Raw genomic sequence first — 17,472 nt, forward strand, 5'->3', positions numbered from 1 at the left:
CAGAAACTTCTGATACCTCCTCATGCAAAGCTCAATCGTTGCATCAGAGTGCATACGTCCATCTTAACTTCAGGCCTTTTTTTGCAGACAAACCCATTTTTAACTTAGGCCGGTTTCAAATCGTAGACGGTGATCTAAACTTGGTCCAATAGAACTGTGGGGGGTCTGAGTGTTGAGATTGTGCTAGGGCCATCTGAAACTGGCATAACTTATTGGCAGGATGCCAAAAGGGGCCCTATAATGGCAGGCTGTAGAGGACAAGCCTCTAGATGAATCTGTATGGAAGTGAAGGCTTAACAAGTGGCAAAAGAAATTTTGCACATATGGGTTACCTGGTTCCTGGTTAGTCCTCTATAATAAAATGTAGAGTGGTTGTCCACACACACAGCGTTTTTAAGAAAAACGTTAGGTTAAAGTCTATAGTGAAATATAAACGGCAATACAAACAAAGCTTTTTTGTTTTTGTCATTTTTCTGGCCTTTTAGTGTGTTTAATAAATCAGTGGTGCTTTATTTTTAAAACTCAGCATGCGCTAGGTATGGCATTTTTTCCATCGGTTTCTCTATAGGACTTAAAAACAACACAAAAAAAAAAGCATGTTAAAAATGTAATAAAGAGTAAAAAAAAGGCATTAAAAAATGCTTTAAATGAGCAGTTTTTCCAAGCAAAAAAAACGCAGAAAAAAAAGTGTATGTGAAGGAGACCTTCAAAGTTGTCTGACCTGTAAAGAAACTCCCCCTCTATGAAGCAGGGCAAAGAGCGGCTAAGAAGCAGCGAATCTTGTCACTACATTTTGTATAGCCGACCGAATCTTCTCCCGGCAAAAGGGAGCCCGGACCCGTTGACTTTCATATCACATACGTTATCTGTGATGTGACAACCCTTTGGCCTTGCTCACACAGTGCAGATTTTGCATGCATTTTTAAGCAAACACCAGAATTGGATCCAGGAAAGCAAACCTATAAGGCCTTCCTTTATATATTTCTTCTGTTCCTGGCTTAAAAAAAAAAATACATGAAAAATCTGCATCAAATTTGCACTGTGTGAACAGGGCCTTTTAGGCTGCACTTGGCTATCTCCCATAGACAATGAATGGGGCAATGGTCATGGATGCACACTGCTGCTCTATTCACACAGGGGATTTGCGTTCTCGTGATCACTGGGGGGTCCCAGCCGTCAGACCCACAGACATTTATAACCTAACCTGTGGATAGGGGATAAATATTGGTTATGGGAAAACCCCTTATCTAGTATATCTCAGTTTCTCTAATCCACTTGAAGAAACACAGTCCATTTTGAAATGTTGCAAATTCTCAAATTTTATTTAAATAAATATACTTATGCTGAGCTTGTCTTTATGCGTTTTATTATTAAAAGAATGATCAATTTGGGGAAACGGAATAAGGTCCCGAGATCTACCACCTACAACGCAGTCCAACACAACAAAAAAGTTTTGGTGCAATTCATTTTAAACAAAATATAAAGAAATATTTATGTAATACAGATATCTTCCAACCTGTGAATAATAACTTCTGATCAAGCATCCAACCCGGACATTTACTATATCTGCATATTAGAGCTCTGGGCGAAAGTTGCTCAATTTCATGGCTGGAGAATCAGAGATACTTCACAGTTCATATTCCAACGTCCAATCAATTTGCTGATGTTTTTGGATAATTTGCTCGTACTACTTTGGCTTCATCTTCAAGCTCGTCCAGAAACTTTTCTTGAGACACAGAAAAGAAGGTGTATCCATCTGTATAATAGTTAAGAAATCAGAGAATCCCAGCTTACACATCCAACTGACTGCCACAGGCCCCCAGCGATCAGCTGAAGCCACCAGACCGAGAGGACCTCTTTGTACTAAAGGGTGGACTCAGGCCATGGACCCTTTTAGAAGTCCTAAAAGGGTATATTGAAAGGGGTTGTCTTGATGAGACAACCCCAATAATTAAAGAGGATCAGTCATACAAATGCAAGTTCATTGAATAATGAAGATTGTATCCCCACGTGATCTGGGAGTGCCTGCCTGCGGCAGACTTCAGTCCAGATCTCTATTCATGGCTGGACAAGCAACATTGCTGGTCCCTAAACTTGCAGTGGGGCAAAGACGGGCACCTTTGTTGTGCTTTGCATACAGGCCGCAAAAAGGGCCAGAGCTTATTTCTGGTGTGTGTATGATGGGAGCAGGAACTCCCTTGTGATCTAGCAGAACTAATGGTGGCCATACACATTTCAATGAGAATAACCTACTATCTCATGTGTATAGAGGAGTCCTGACACTACTCAGACAACAGCTGGGGGGGGGAATCAAGCAAGAAGGATTTCAACATGCCTGATTCTTTGTTGCTGCAGGAGATAAGCTGCTGTCAGGTGTCTGGCACCGATTCTTCCCCTCTCCATTCGGCCAAGTGTACTTGTGTATGGGGCATTCCGTACACGGCCATCACTGTGCGCTACTTATCACCTAACACAGCGGCCGGGAGAGAATGAGATTGTGTGTCTCCTGCTGGACTTTCGGCGGTCCAGGCTCCTGGGCCATGCACGGACCGTGGAAATTACGGTCATGTACATGCCCCCATAGAAATTAATGGGGCCGCAATTCTCACGTGGATTTTCGGGGGAATTGCAGCCACTAAAGCATGTTCGTGTGCATGGGCCTTAGAGTAGTGTGAGCAGAGGACCTCTTTTCCTTTCGTATTTATTATTTAGCACTGCAGTTTGCGGGAGGGGGGGGGGGGGGGATTCCGCTAGCTATTAAGGCACTGTTAATGGGCACACAAAGTTTGCGGGTAAGGGAGGGTGAGCCTAGTATTTGAGAACCACACAAACGCCAAAAAATTTATTCCTTAGCATGCCAAACATGTGAATCTAAAACTTCCCTGAAAATAATTCTCAAAAGTAGGCAACAATATGTTACAATTATATTCTACTGACAATGGATAAACACTGCTAGAAGCCAAGGGGCAAGCTATTTGCACACACGTTTTATATATATATATATATATATATATATATATATATACACACACACGCACGCACGCAATATACCAGTGTTTTCCAACCTATGGATCTCCAGCTGTTGCAACACTACAATATGTCTCATGATGTGCAGATAGATACTGATATTATGACAGTTAATGGAGAGGTGACTAGGGGAGGTCAATGCACACAGCAGTACATGGGAAGGATACAGATGCCCAGCACTATGCCTCCGATTGCCAGGCCGGTTATAACATTTCTTGACCGCAGCTTTCCGGAATTCTTCGCCCAATAAGCCATCTCCTTCCTCCGTAGAAGCTCTATCTGCTCCCTGCTGGGTTTCTCCTGCTTGGCATCCATAGTGCCTGACCCCTGCGTTCTTCCGTTCTCCGCCATGTCTAGCTGTCAAACGTGCCGACAGATGACGTCATCAATAAGCGTTAGAACTTCTCTCAAGAGACGTTTAAAAAAGAAGTCGCAAAATCATTTAGGCTCTTTACACTATCGTTCAAGAAACGATGTCAGCCAGCAAAAGTTATTAAGAGTGCCAGAACTAAGACGATACTGGCAATCTGCCCACAACAAATATGGCGTAGGTTGCCGTACTTGGGTAGGTTAATCTGATTTACATAATCAAAACCAATTTGATTATAAAATGAGAACGTGAGAGACAATAAACAGGACTAGAGAGGTGATTGTATTATTTTCATGTATGAATTTATCAGGTAATTTATTGGACTGGAGGTTAGTACTTCAAAAGAGAAGTTGAGAAGTTTTCCATAGTAACCAATCAGATTGCTGCTTTGAAATTCCAATTTACCAGTTAAATGTAATCCGACTGGTTGCACTGTAATTTGCACTGGCGTCCATCATAGTTAAGGCAACAGCTAAGGTATAAGCAGAGGCTGATTTGCATTGTACAAGTATACAGTACTGTAGATATATATATATATATATATATATATATATATATATATATATATATATATATATATATACTTCAATTTATTATGAGTTCAGGTCCGAGGGGCTATTGTGACAAATGACACAAAAAATATTGTGATGGTTGTCTACAATCCCACAGAAAGAATAATGCGGGCTCTATCTTATAAATCAGCGATGTTCGTGAGGGGAGCAGTACCCAAAATTCTTGCAACCCTCCTGCTAATGACTGGCGGCTGCCCCTCAAAAGGGAGGTGGTCGGGAGTGGCAGCGCTCCCCTCATGAATATTCCTACTATGGGGTTATAAGACTAACCTCACACATGGCAATGGTTCGCAGCTCTGCACTCTAATGGTTTGGTGGTACAGTATGGTCAGGGTCCCATTAGCTACATGGCAGGGACCCCTATGGGAGCGATACAATCTCTACCTCAGACCAGTGGTATGTATTTGACTAGTCGTGGCAGGGTGGGCAGCCAAGGCAGATGGGCTAGGCAGCAAAAAGATATGTGGAACTGTAGGAGGGACGTCTCCGCTCCAGAACTGCAGGGTCGTGATGGGTCCGGCTCCCTTTTGCTTAAAGGTTTAACAAAGGGTGGTGCATGCCACATTTTTTTTTTTGCCAAGCATTTAAGGTGTATGTTTATTTTATTATGGGTGGGAGTCCCTAGGTTTTAGCAGGTGTGCCCTTATATTTTTTGGACGATTTGTCACGGTAGTCCCTTGGACAATATTGCCCCTTAACAAATGCAGTACAAAGTGTAACCGTCGTTTAAACTTTTTCCCAAAAATCAATAGTATAAGTCGTCATAAGAAACTTTCTAATATATCTCATTGCAGAAAAACGCCTTTCTCAACTTTCAGACAACTTTCTTCCTCCCCTCTGCCTCCCGCACTGATCATTCATTCTTAATTCACTGCTAAAATCCGTATTCTGAGGCAGAGATAAAGATGGATTATCAGCCTAAGGCCTTATTTACACAAGCGTAGTTCACGTCCGTGATAAGCGCGTTGAAATCACGCGCCTCGCATGGACCTATGTTAGTCAAAGGGGCCGTTCAGACAGGCCGTGTTTTTATCGCAGCGTGTGTTTGCTGCGTCAAACTCACGACATGTCCTATACTTGGGCGTTTTTCGCGCATCACGCACCCATTGAAGTCAATGGGTGCGTGAAAATTGCGCACAGCACACGGAAGCACTGCCGTGTGTCGCGCATGATTCACGCTACAGTTGTTAAATAAATGAAGGGGGAAAAAAAGCACCACATTCATTGCAGTTTCTAAGCATCGAAACATGGGATATGCGTGGAAATCACACAGCTACGCACCATTCACTGATGACACATGGAACTGCAATGCGCGCAAAACACTGCGTTTTTTGCGCACGCAAAACGCTGTGTTTTTTGCGCACGCAAAACACACACTTTCTTGTGAATTTCGCCTAACTGAGAGATCATGTTTTAGTTGCTGCCCATATAGGGAGAGTTGGCAATTGCCCTCCAAATTTTAAACACTAAGGGTATGTGCACACACACTAATTACGTCCGTAATTGACGGACGTATTTCGGCCGCAAGTCCGGGACCGAACACAGTGCAGGGAGCCGGGCTCCTAGCATCATACTTATGTACGATGCTAGGAGTCCCTGCCTCGCTGCAGGACAACTGTCTCGTACTGTAATCATGTTTTCAGTACGGGACAGTTGTCCTGCAGCGAGGCAGGGACTCCTAGCATCGTACATAACTATGATGCTAGGAGCCCGGCTCCCTGCATTGTGTTCGGTCCGGGACTTGCGGCCGAAATACGTCCGTCAATTACGGACGTAATTAGTGTGTGTGCACATACCCTAATTATGCAGAAAACCACACAAGGTGTACACCACCAAGCAATAAACGGTATAATAGAATGGAAAGGGAAGAGTGGAAAATTGTGTGGGTATATGACAGTAGGTATGAAATTAAATCTTTATTAATAGATAATAATTTTAAAAAATGAACAATTGGTGTGAGTGTGATGAATGCAGAGACCCCTATTTCTGCATTCTATAGGAACAGTTAGCCCTGTTGTCCTATATGTGCCCAACCATGCTGGACTAAAGTCGTCACCTTGGCATAAATATATATGCATTCATCATACTCACACCAATTGTTGATTTTTTTTAACATTATTATCTATTAATAAAGATTTAATTTCATACCTACTGTCATATACCCACACACTTTTCCACTCTTCCCTTTCCCTTCTAGTATACAATTGCTGCCCATAGAATTATATGGAGAGGGGAGGAGGAGTGTGCAACTGCATGGAGACACACACACACGCACACACACACAGGCAGACACTAGTGTTTCTAGTTTTGTGTTTTACAGTCTCATGCCTTTGCTGTATAATGTCCTCCATGCTGTTGCTTCTCTGTGTAAGAGAGAAAATTAGGAGAGCAGGATCTCTTCTTTTCTTTGTGTGTGCTGTGTATGGGAGACATCATAGCAGCTAGTCTTCTCCCCCTCTAGAGCTTTTTTTCAGGTAAAACTGATGATTAGAACTAGAACATGCATAGGAAAAAAAATTCAGGATACAAGTCATATACTGGTCAGGTATAGTGTTATTCCCCATGTATACACACGACAGCTTATTCTGAAAAGACACCTAAAACGACACTTACACTTCAAGGTCTCTGATTGGGAAAATTCTTGGTTATATCAAGAGACTGAAGGCCCATACAGACCTAATAATTCTCACAGTGTTTGCTACATTTGTATCCAGTTTAGGAAAAATCCTCTACGAGCTAAACAGCTTGGACTCCAGGCTGATACATTTGAACTACAATGATTCTTTGACAGGAGAGATAGATTTCTTGTATGTATGTATTCAGCTAACAGAGGATTGCCTAGACTGGATATATTGTAGCAAACTGTGAGCAGTGAAAGGTATGTGCTCTGTGTTTGTTATAAGCCTTTGGATATAAGAAAATATGTTTCCATTCAGTGACAGGAAACAAATATGTTAAAAAATATTGAGAAAATGAAATACTAATGATATAAGAAAATGACATAACCTTATATAAATGACTAAGCTTTACTCACATAAGGGTCTTGTTCACATTGTGCGGTCAAATCACGGTTTGAAAAAACCTAGACTAGGGCTACACAGTAGCTGTAACATTTAGGTACAGAAAAAATGGGGAATATCCTCCAGCTCACCTTGTCACAGGTATGGTATGGTGATCAGCGCACGGATCCTCGTGTCGGCACACGCAAGGGAAACAGCAGAAAAAAGGGAGTTGGAACCAGCGCTGAAGTGGAAAATTTGTTAAAAACGGGAATCTTCTTCCAAGTTTTCATTTTGCTTTGTTAAAAAACAATGGACAACGAAAAATAGTGGTGACGGGCAGGTAATGTCCAAAGTACAGAGAGTGTTGAAGGAGATAGGCGGTAGCCTACGCGTTTCAGACCCCTGCTGGGTCCTTAGTCATGGCTTATGGTTTAAACCATAGGGCTACATGATAAAATCCTTTGCAGGCAGCCATACTGGCAGTATAGGCGGCATGTATCCCTCTTATGATACCATGGGGCATTGAAGTAGGGCTACATAGTTTCATTGTGTCACATTCATATTGCGTCTCACCTGTTTGCAGACGGGTGTGACAGTACGCTTTTCCTACAACAGGACGTGTGACAACATTACATCCCTTATTTTTTATCTTGCTTCAACCTCGTTTATGAGGAGTTGTACGGTTTTATGCCAGTAAAGATCATTTAGGTGACCAATAAATGTGCCCAATATATATGGCCCTCAGCTCAATAAAGTTATGTATCCTTAAATTCAGCACTAAATTATATGAGGATTAGTGACCTTACATGATTTAACGTGTTTCTCCATTATTTGTTTTAGTTGAAGGATGAACCAACTTCCACCTAAATCAAAAAGAGCTTCACAACTTCCTGGCACAATGTTTGGAATAGCCCCGTTTGATGTTATTGAAGATATTCTTATTGGCTTGGCAAATGACAATGAACATACTCTGGACCACTTATCAGAGCACGCTGGCTTATTTAAGCAACCAAAAGTGATAGGTAAGTACTTGGTGAGGATTATTATATGCCTACGTTGGTGCATATGTAGTGTCTGTCTATGGCCATGAAGATAGGCAGATGTCCAATTTTATTACGCTGCAATATAGAGAGGTGTGGGTTGGCACTGCTTCAGCTAGTAGTCCTCCGGACGTATGCCAAGTTTCTGCCCAAGAGCCCAGACAGGCAATGCGATGCTAGTCAAGGGAGATGCTCAGCTCAAACAAGTCCATGAGCGGCACTTACCCAGTTTGACGTTTTCTTCTTTACTTTATGCTCAATAAAAAATGGGTATAGACAGAGACTATAACAGGCAACAACACGCTTTACCAAAACAACTGCATTACTGTCTCCGTCTATACCTGATTTTGATCGAGCAATAAAGTAAAGAAGAAAATGTCAAACTCGGTGAGCGCCGCTTTCTTTCTTTTCTCTTCATGTGCACCTAAATTTAACTTTCATATCAGAAAGCCCCTTTCATGGTTTATTCTCAAATACCATGTTAAGGAATTCTATGTTAATCGATATACCCATATGTATTATATTCATATCTATCTACCCATTTTTTTTTTATTACAGAGCTGGTCTTCCTACTGTCCGAGCACTGGGATCAGGATAACTCTACTAAGTACCAAACAGTGGAATTATTAGACAGGTACAGGTAGGGCTGGGTGATTTTACCCAAAAATAAAATCTAGATTTTTTTTCAACACTTTGGGCAATTATCGATTTGAATCTCGATTTTCTTATTTTTCTGTTTATTTAACAGTAAATACCAAGAGATAATTTTATAAACTATTTTCTTAATTTAAATAACTTTTCAACATATATTACTGTTATAATTGTTCGTAACTTCACAACTTTCAACCTCTGCAAATATTTTTTTTTAACAGGTTAACAGAATCTATAATCAATGATGCGCTGCGTGCACTAACATCCCTCTCTGCCCGTCACCACCTCAGCCGGTCTCTGACATTGCAGGCAGGGAGCAGTGTAAATTGCAGGAGGGCCAGGTAGATAGCGCTGAGGCGGGATTACATTATAGTGTCTGAGGTCTGAGTAGGACCCTGTCAGTACCGGCCCCACCATGGGGTGTTAAATAAATGACATTAAGGCCGGATTTACACGACCGTGATTGGACCGTGAAAAACTGTCTGTGTGTCCGCCGGATTTCCCAGCCCGACCACAGTACATGTGAACGGGACTCCTGGCATTATAGTCATTCAGGCTTCAGTAACACGACAGTGGAAAAAAAATGGCCATTAAAAACTGATCAATTAGCACACTAATACCATCAAGTAGATTAGCTCTTCATCAATATTTCCAGATTACCATTACAGTTTTGCAGTAATAATAATTAATGAGTGCTCTGTTTCAGATTCATGATCTTACATGTAGAGGAGCTATATAAATCCAGTGCCGAAGGCCTGAATGTAATGGAATCCTCCCAAGTCAAGAGATGGAGTTCAGTAAAAGCCGGTCTATGTGACATGTTCATGCTACATTTGGTGTCTTGTACTCAGATCACAAGCAAGTTACATTTCCATAATAATGTAAGATATTTGCTAAAAGTTTCTTAAAGCATTAAAATTCAGGTCTAACTGCAGTTAGAATTAATATCCCACTACATCCCATTTACACCTCTAGCGCACAACCGAGTTCGGGCCAAGAAAAACGGTCAGAGTGTCGGCCGCATTTTCCAGCCCAACCATGGTACGGGTGAACGGGACTCCTGCCATTAGTTCGGAACAGCAGTTCCGTAGGTAGGCAGAGACTCCTAGCATCATAAAATGTTTATGATGCCAGGAGTCCCGTTCACGTGTACCGTGGTCGAGCCGGGAAATGTGTCCGACACTCGGACCGTTTTTCACGGCCCTAAGTCGGTCGTGTGCAAGAGGCGTTAACATCCATAAAGGTCTGAGATATGGAGAAGTGGAATTGTTTTGTGAGGTCCTAATGCTGAAGTGCTGCTTTACCCGTCCATGGGTCTACCAGTGACATGGTGGAAATACTGTGGTCACTGATGGTTTACGTTCTCTGACTAATAAATCGTGTGTGTGTATATATATATATATATATATATATATATATATATATATATACACACACATATACACACACAGTATGACAGTTCTTCTCTCAATTACAGATTGTCAACAACCACATGTCTCTTCAGTTTCTGAGATCAGCGGGCTATTCTTATAAACGAGAAGATCTTCTGAGATCTGAACTAACAGTGTTAAAAACTCTTCATTTCCGTGTAAATATCCACTCTCCTTTCACATATGTAGAAACACTTCTGGAGGTTTTAGGTAAGTGTTGTAATACTAAGGCCTCATGCACACGACCGTAAAAACACCCGTTATTGCGGGTCGTTATTACGACCCGCAATAACGGGCTCATAGGCTTCTGTTAGCCACGGGTACCTTCCCGTTTGCTCACGGGAAGGTACCCGTGCCGTTAAAAAAGATAGAACATGCCCTATTTCATGCCGTAATAACGGCACGGGCATCCCATAGAAGTCTATGGGGCTCCCGTAATCATGGGTGGCTGCGTGTGTTCACCCGTGATTACGGGAGCGTTGCGAGGTGAGGCGAGGTCAGGGGACTACCCGGTCTGCAGGCCACAGCCCAGTGGCGTAACTACCGCCGGGACTACAATGAAAACTATGGCAGAGCGGGGAGGTATCTCCCCGCTCTGCCATAAACAAGACATGTATCCCCTATCCTGTAAAAAATAAAAATAAAAGACGTTCATACTTACCGACAACTCTCCAGTCCGGTCTCCCGCCCGTTGCCTTGGTGACGCGTCCCTCTCGACATCCGGGCCGACGTCCTGGATGACGTTTCAGGCCATGTGACCGCTGCAGCCAATCACAGGTCAATCACAGGCTGCAGCGGTCACATGGACTGCCGCGTCATCCAGGGATGTCGGGCTGGATGTGAAGAGAGGGACGCGTCACCAAGACAACGGCCGGGTAAGTATGAATTTCTTTAACTTTTATTACAGAAAAGGCTGTCCCTTCTCTCTATCCTGCACTGATAGAGAGAAGGGGCTGCCGATTAGTGCAGTGCTATTTTGCTGCCAAAAACGTGCTCGTAAATACGGGTGGAATACGTGTGACACCGGACCCATATTTACGAGCACGGGTTCGTAAATACTGGTGCAAAACGGGTGGAATACGTGTGACACCGGACCCGTATTTACGCCAGTATTTACGGGTGTGAAAAAATACGGTCGTGTGCACTTAGGATTTAACAAATCTCATCCACACGCTGCGTAAAATTTCCGGGCAGAAGTCCACCTGCGGTGCGTATTTTCCGCACCGCATCATGTCAATTCCTGCTGCGGAAAGTGGACTGAATTGCTGTGTTTTTCAGAGGAGATATCACCATCTCCCATCTTTGCAAAATACGCACCATTTTCTGCAGTTAAAAACGCAAGAAATGGTGCGGTTTTTCCAAAGCAGAATTTTAGCTAGTTTCTGCGGAATTGCTGCAGACATTTTCTGCAGCGATTTCGTTACGTGTGGACGAGCCCCTGCTATTACATGACATTTTTATTTAGGTTTGACTTGCAATGTTTTAGCTGTAATGCATTTTGAACCATTGTCTTTGATTTTTTAGAAAACGTTTCTAAACTTTTAAATGCATTTTGCTATAATATATACACTGTTAAAACGTGGTCACCAAGTACTTATAAGTAGGTGCCCTAATCCAAGTCTTATCTAAAACACTTCATTACTACATATCCCTACTTCCATTATGTTTCTTAGGCCTTATTTACACGAACGCATTTCACGTCCGTGATACGCGCGTGAAAATCACGTGCGTCGCACAGACCCATGTAAGGCAATGGGGACATTCAGACATTCCGTGTTTTTCATGCAGCATGTGTCCGCCTGGTGAAACTCACTACATGTCCTATTGAAGTCAATGCGTGCGTGAAAATCACGCGCAGCACACGGACGCACTTCAGTTTACTGCCCGTGATTCGCGCAACAGTAGATCAACAAATGAAGGGAAAAATAAAACCACCGCCTTCATTTATTTTTCTAAACCTCAAAACCGCGTGTCATAAGGATGGCATATGTGCGAAAATCACGCAGCCACGCACCAAACACTTATGACACGGAACTGCAACGCACAAAAAAAGCTGCGTATTGAAATGAACACGCTTGTTCATCTGAACATGCATATGGGAGTCAGGAGAGATATCTGAAGGAGCGTTTGTCCAGCTGAAGGAGCGTTTTATGTACAACAATTATTGCCTTGAAATATAAATGTTTCATGACTTGCATTATGGTGAGCTCTACTACTCATGGATCGAAAACGTATCAGCGATGAACAGCTTAATTCCAAAGAAGTACAGTTGTGTTTTCCATTTATAGGCCATAATGGTTGTTCTCTGCGATTGAAGGAGGTACATGAAATGTGTGTAATGGTCTTGGATTTGGTTTATTTATTAAGAACTCCTATTTATGAAGCTGTTCTAAAGGTGTCTGTGGATCTTTCTACTCCAACTAGTTTGCAAAGGTGAGGATATAAATCTCTAATAATTCTAATCATAGGGGATAGCTTGTTTGAAAAAAATAAAAAATGCTACAAAACAAAATTCTGCTAGAGAAAAATGCCCAAATAAAAAATGCACCTAAACTTTGTGTTGATACGGCCTTAGGCCTCATGCCCAATTCAGTTTTTTTCATCAGGGTGCTATCCGTTTTTTTAACAGACAGCACCCTGACACATTCATTTCAATGGAGCCATGCACACTTCAGTTGTTTTAACGGAACAGTGCGGCCATTCTGTTAAAAGTAGTGCAGGTCCTACTCCTGCCCGTTTTTGACGTAATAGCCTCGGCCTTTGCATTGATTTGGTCTGTGAATTAACGCGCTGCACACGGAAGCCATCCATGTGCGGTCTGTGATTCAAGGAACCGTCATTAGCAGCCGTTCAATGGCACACAGACGTGTGCATGAGGCCTTAGGCTACATTCAGACGAGCGTGTCAGATTTGCGCGTGTAAAAAAACGCAGTGTTATTCCTACATTTGCATTGTGTATTGCATCAGTGTGCTTGCATGTGGTATGCCTTTTTCATGTCCGCGCAAGCGTTTTTTGTAAGGACCCATGCACACCACCGTGCCCGTAATCACAGTCCATGATTACGGGCTTGGCCGGCTGAGGTTAGCCACCTGTATTTGCGGCCCGTGCTCACATATAAAGTATGGGAGCACAGCCCGTAAAAAGCAAAGAATAGGAAATGTCCTACTTTTTACGAGGCCTTTCTTCGGCCCGGACACCTTCCTGTAAATATACGGGAAGGTGTCAGTCGGCCATAGAAATTAATGGGACCGTAATTACGCCGAAATCTACGGTCGTGTGCACGGGGCCTAACTGATGCATGAAACACGGATAGCACACGGATGTCGTCCGTGTGTTGTGCGCCCCCTTAGACTTCAATGGGGCACATATAGGACATGCAGTGAGGACATGCAGTGAGTTTCAGGCAACGGACATTCGCTGAGTGAAAACTCACGCATGTTTGAATAGCCCCATTGAAATGAATGGGTCCATGTGCTGTCGGTTATTTCAACGGACAGCACACGGACGAGTATTATGCTCATCTGAATGAGCCCTTAGACTATGTTTGTTTGTTTGTTTGTTTTTAAAGTCTCTGTCACCAGTTTAATACTTCTCTAACTCCTACCTAATCTAATAAACGCTATGATGCTGATAACTACTGTGTTGTTTTTTTTAAAACCGTTTATTATTGACAAAGTTATGCTAATTTTTAGATTTATGCAAATTTTTTCTAAATGCCCAAATGGGCGTCCTTTTTTCGTTTAACCAAGTGGGTGTTGTAAAGAAAAGTGTATGATGCTGACCAATCAGCGTCATACACTTCTCTTAATTCATGCCCACCTTTATTCACAGCACAGCGTGATCTCTCAAGATCACGCTGTGACGTGACTTCCTCGAGCAGATCCTTCACCGGAGTGATGGGAGAATGACCAGACATCGCCACCAGTCATGCCAGGATGATTATCCTTCTCAGCAGCAGTCCTGGCACGGCCTGAGGCGATGTCTGGCCATTCTCCCATCGCTCCGATGCAGGAACTGTGGGAGTAAGGGACGTCACATTGTGATCTCACAAGATCACGATGTGCTGTGAATAAAGCTGGGCATGAATGAAGAGAAGTGTATGATGCGGATTGGTCAGAGTCATACACTCTTCGTTACAACGCCCACTTGGTTAAACGAAAATTGGGCATTTAAAAAAAATTAGCATACATCTAAAAATAATCAGAACTTTGTTAATAATTTTTTTTAAAAAAACAACACCGTAGTTTTCAGTATTAAATAGTTTATTAGATTAGATAGGAGATAGAGAAGTATTAATCTGGTGACAGAGACTCTTTAAGCCTATTTTTTTTTGTTGCTTTTTTACTAATTAAGAATTTATTATTCTTTGTCTGGATAGGAGCAAGTTTCTCTCAGTAAAAGAAGATCAGATGCTCTTGAGCACAGGAATCATTTCTGCTAGTACCTTCATAATAAACCAAGACTCCTGGAATCAGGTAACCAATCATGTTCTCTTATTCCTTAGGGTATGTTTTTTTGGGCCGTAAATGCCCCGAAAAACGGCTGAAAATACGGGGGCTGAATGCCTCCAAACATCTGCCCATTGATTTCAATTCGGAAACACTGCGTTTTGTTCCCACCAGGCGTTTTTTTTTTTACAAAGGGTTTTTAAAAAAAACACCCTGTAAAAAAAGAAGTGCATGTCACTTCTTGAGACGTTTTTCATTGGGTCAATAGAAAAACATCTCCAAAAATGGCTGTAAAAATACGCATCAAAAACCGCTTGATGCATAAAAAAAAAATCAGAGGCTGTTTTCACTTGAAAACAGCTCCGTATTTTACAGCCGTTTTCGTGTGTAGATACCCTAATAGACATACAATCCAGCAGGAAATATGTATAAGAATTAAGTATTGAGATGCTGTTGCTAGTAACAAGGAAGAGTGGGTTAGATCATTGGCTGATCCCTTCCCCATTATAGAGGACCTGTCCGCTCTACCGACATATCTATTTTTAGTAAATACCTGTATTCCCCATGAAATAACAATTCTGGGACGTATTTTCTTAGAACTCTGCATTGTGTCATTACTCTGTTATTCCTCCAAGAAATGTATGAATATGGCTAGATTAACACGAGAGTATGGAGCCTCTGTTATTAAACTAGTTTTTTACGTCCGAGGTGCATCCGTTTTGCACCCCTATGGGACGCCTTTTCACGCATCCCCCATAAACTAAAGTCTATGGAGGGACGCGTGAAGCGCAAAATAAATTCCGATTTTCAACGACCCTTCACATGGTTAGTTGAAACAACGGCTGTGTGGACATTCCTCATTGAATTACATCGGTCTGTGTGACAGCCATTGTTTTAGCGGCCATCACATGGACGTATTCAACGCTCGTGTGAAAAAGGCCTAAATTGACCACTGAGTGTTACCATTCACCTTGTTAAAGGGGCAAATCCCTACAGAGTCGCACTCTGTCAGCACTGATTGGACATAGTCAGTCTATGTAGGGACGCACCCCCAACTGGTAACACCCAGCTGTCACTTTATTCATACATTCATGCTCCAGAATTGTTTTTTCATAAGGCATAAAATTATTTACTAAAACATACATGTCAGGAGAGGTGACAGGTCCTCAATTAAAATCCTTGTATACCCTGAAAGCTACAGATCATGCAGGTACCTGGTCATGTCTTACCCCCAGCTCTGAACTGCAGTGATCATGATGTAGATCTCTTCTATGGGCTGTTTACATCTATTGAAATCTGGTGAATGAATTTAACCTTTTAGGCTGGGTACACACTGAGTAATTTTCCTCATGTCTTGCCTCCTGGGATGACGTTTCATCCCATGTCAGCGCTGCAGCCAATCACAGGCTGTAGTGGCGGTCACGCAAGTCTGAATGTCGTCAGAAGGCCGGCCTCCAGGGATGACACTTCATCCCACGTGACCGCCTTTGTAGCCAATCACAGGCTGCCGCGTCATACAGGAAGGTCAGACTGGAGGAAGAAGAGGGACTCGTCACCAAGACAACTACCGGGGTACGTATGAACGGCTTTTTATTTTATTTTTAATCAGCACCCTCTTCTCTCTATCAGTGATTGATAGAGACAAGTGGCTGCCGATTAGTGTAATATATCTTCTGCCCGCTCGGCTGTTGCTAGGCAACGGCTCCGTCACACACTGACTCCTTCCGTGTGCCTTAGGTTTTTGTTTTTTTGACGGCCCCATTGACTTGCATGGGCCTCGCGGTCACGGAATCACGGACCAAAGTAGGACATGCTCTACTTTTGTCGGAACGGAGCAACGGGACCGTCAAAAAAAACCTGAAGTGTGCATGGCTCCATTGAAATGAATAGGTCAGGGTGTTAGCGGTCATAAAAACCGGCTAGCACCCTGAAGAAAAAGACTGAAGTGTGCATGGGGCCTAAAACAATACAGAATTATAAACACCCATTCACAGTGCATGGTGTGTTTTTTCAGCACCTGCTACATTTTCGTCTCTATTTTTTTGTGGCTATGCAAATTATTTTCTCTTTACAAGTAGCAATATTTGTTAATAGGAAACAAAGCTGCAGATTAATATGCATTGAAGCGCTTACATTGTTTTTTGTTTTTTTTTAAATCTCCAGTATTTTTAGGGAATTGGCAGCAGATTACAAATTGTTTTTACCACACGTGGGGGGGGGGGGGGGGGGCGCTGTAGCTGTGATTTGCGTTGTCCTTTCTCAGTTTTCTAAAAAATAACATTTATAAACATTCTTAATTTTCTAAACTGTTCCTTTCTAAATGCTTCCCTTCTAGGTTATGGAACATTTAAGTAACATCACAGGCATTACAGTGAATTCGGTGTTTGATATGTGCTCTGCAATACTGAAGCATTGTGTAGGAGACACTGCACTGTTCAGTCATTAGGACTTGCTCTTCAGCATACTGTATCCTATCAACCCGTTGTATGTATTTTACCATGTTGATGATGTTGCATCAAACCAATCGCTTATAACTGAATTCTGATTATTCCATCAGGGAGTAAAGTATTTCATTTTTGGCTGTCTTTCTGCTCATGTTTTACCCTTCTAGATACTTTTTACATATTATGCTCTAAAACAGGGTTTAAATTATTTTTAAAAAAAACAAAGTGATCAAAACCTCTGCCACTGCACGGTCAAATACTATACAGAATATAAGCCACCATCTATGGCAGTCTGAATTCTGCACAGGTAAAAGGTAGAACAGCAGCTGTTTGAAGCGGACAAACGACATGATGTAGTAGCCCTAGACTCCATTTGAGGGCCACAAATTACATTTAACGTCGCAGCAACAAGCTATCCAGAAATGTCACCGCTACATGCCCTCCCCCAATACTGCTCACCACCCTGCTTCGGGGGTCTTCCTGCCAA

The 17,472-nt window shown here is 42.4% G+C and overlaps 2 protein-coding genes across 6 annotated transcripts; one reads left to right on the forward strand and one right to left on the reverse strand.

The window, feature by feature from the left end:
• Positions 1-1,293: 1,293 nt before the first annotated feature.
• COA3 (cytochrome c oxidase assembly factor 3) lies at positions 1,294-3,486 on the reverse strand. The gene is made up of 2 exons (XM_075845479.1): positions 3,195-3,486; positions 1,294-1,756 (listed from the first exon to the last, which is right to left on the reverse strand). The coding sequence occupies exons 1-2, from the start codon at positions 3,376-3,378 to the stop codon at positions 1,653-1,655; spliced, it is 288 nt and encodes a 95-aa protein (XP_075701594.1). The 5' UTR covers positions 3,379-3,486; the 3' UTR covers positions 1,294-1,652.
• Positions 3,180-17,126, forward strand: CNTD1 (cyclin N-terminal domain containing 1). 5 transcript variants are annotated; one of them, XM_075845474.1, is made up of 8 exons: positions 3,180-3,592; positions 7,812-7,993; positions 8,570-8,651; positions 9,369-9,543; positions 10,140-10,302; positions 12,381-12,525; positions 14,472-14,568; positions 16,877-17,126. In XM_075845474.1, the coding sequence occupies exons 2-8, from the start codon at positions 7,819-7,821 to the stop codon at positions 16,985-16,987; spliced, it is 948 nt and encodes a 315-aa protein (XP_075701589.1). In that variant the 5' UTR covers positions 3,180-3,592; positions 7,812-7,818; the 3' UTR covers positions 16,988-17,126. The 5 variants fall into 5 exon arrangements, with proteins under 5 accessions (XP_075701589.1, XP_075701593.1, XP_075701592.1 ...); XM_075845478.1 differs by having other exon boundaries at positions 8,570-8,645; XM_075845477.1 differs by having other exon boundaries at positions 3,591-3,673.
• Positions 17,127-17,472: the final 346 nt, after the last annotated feature.

Source organism: Rhinoderma darwinii, chromosome 13, assembly GCF_050947455.1.
Source record: "Rhinoderma darwinii isolate aRhiDar2 chromosome 13, aRhiDar2.hap1, whole genome shotgun sequence".
Classification (NCBI taxonomy): domain Eukaryota; kingdom Metazoa; phylum Chordata; class Amphibia; order Anura; family Rhinodermatidae; genus Rhinoderma; species Rhinoderma darwinii.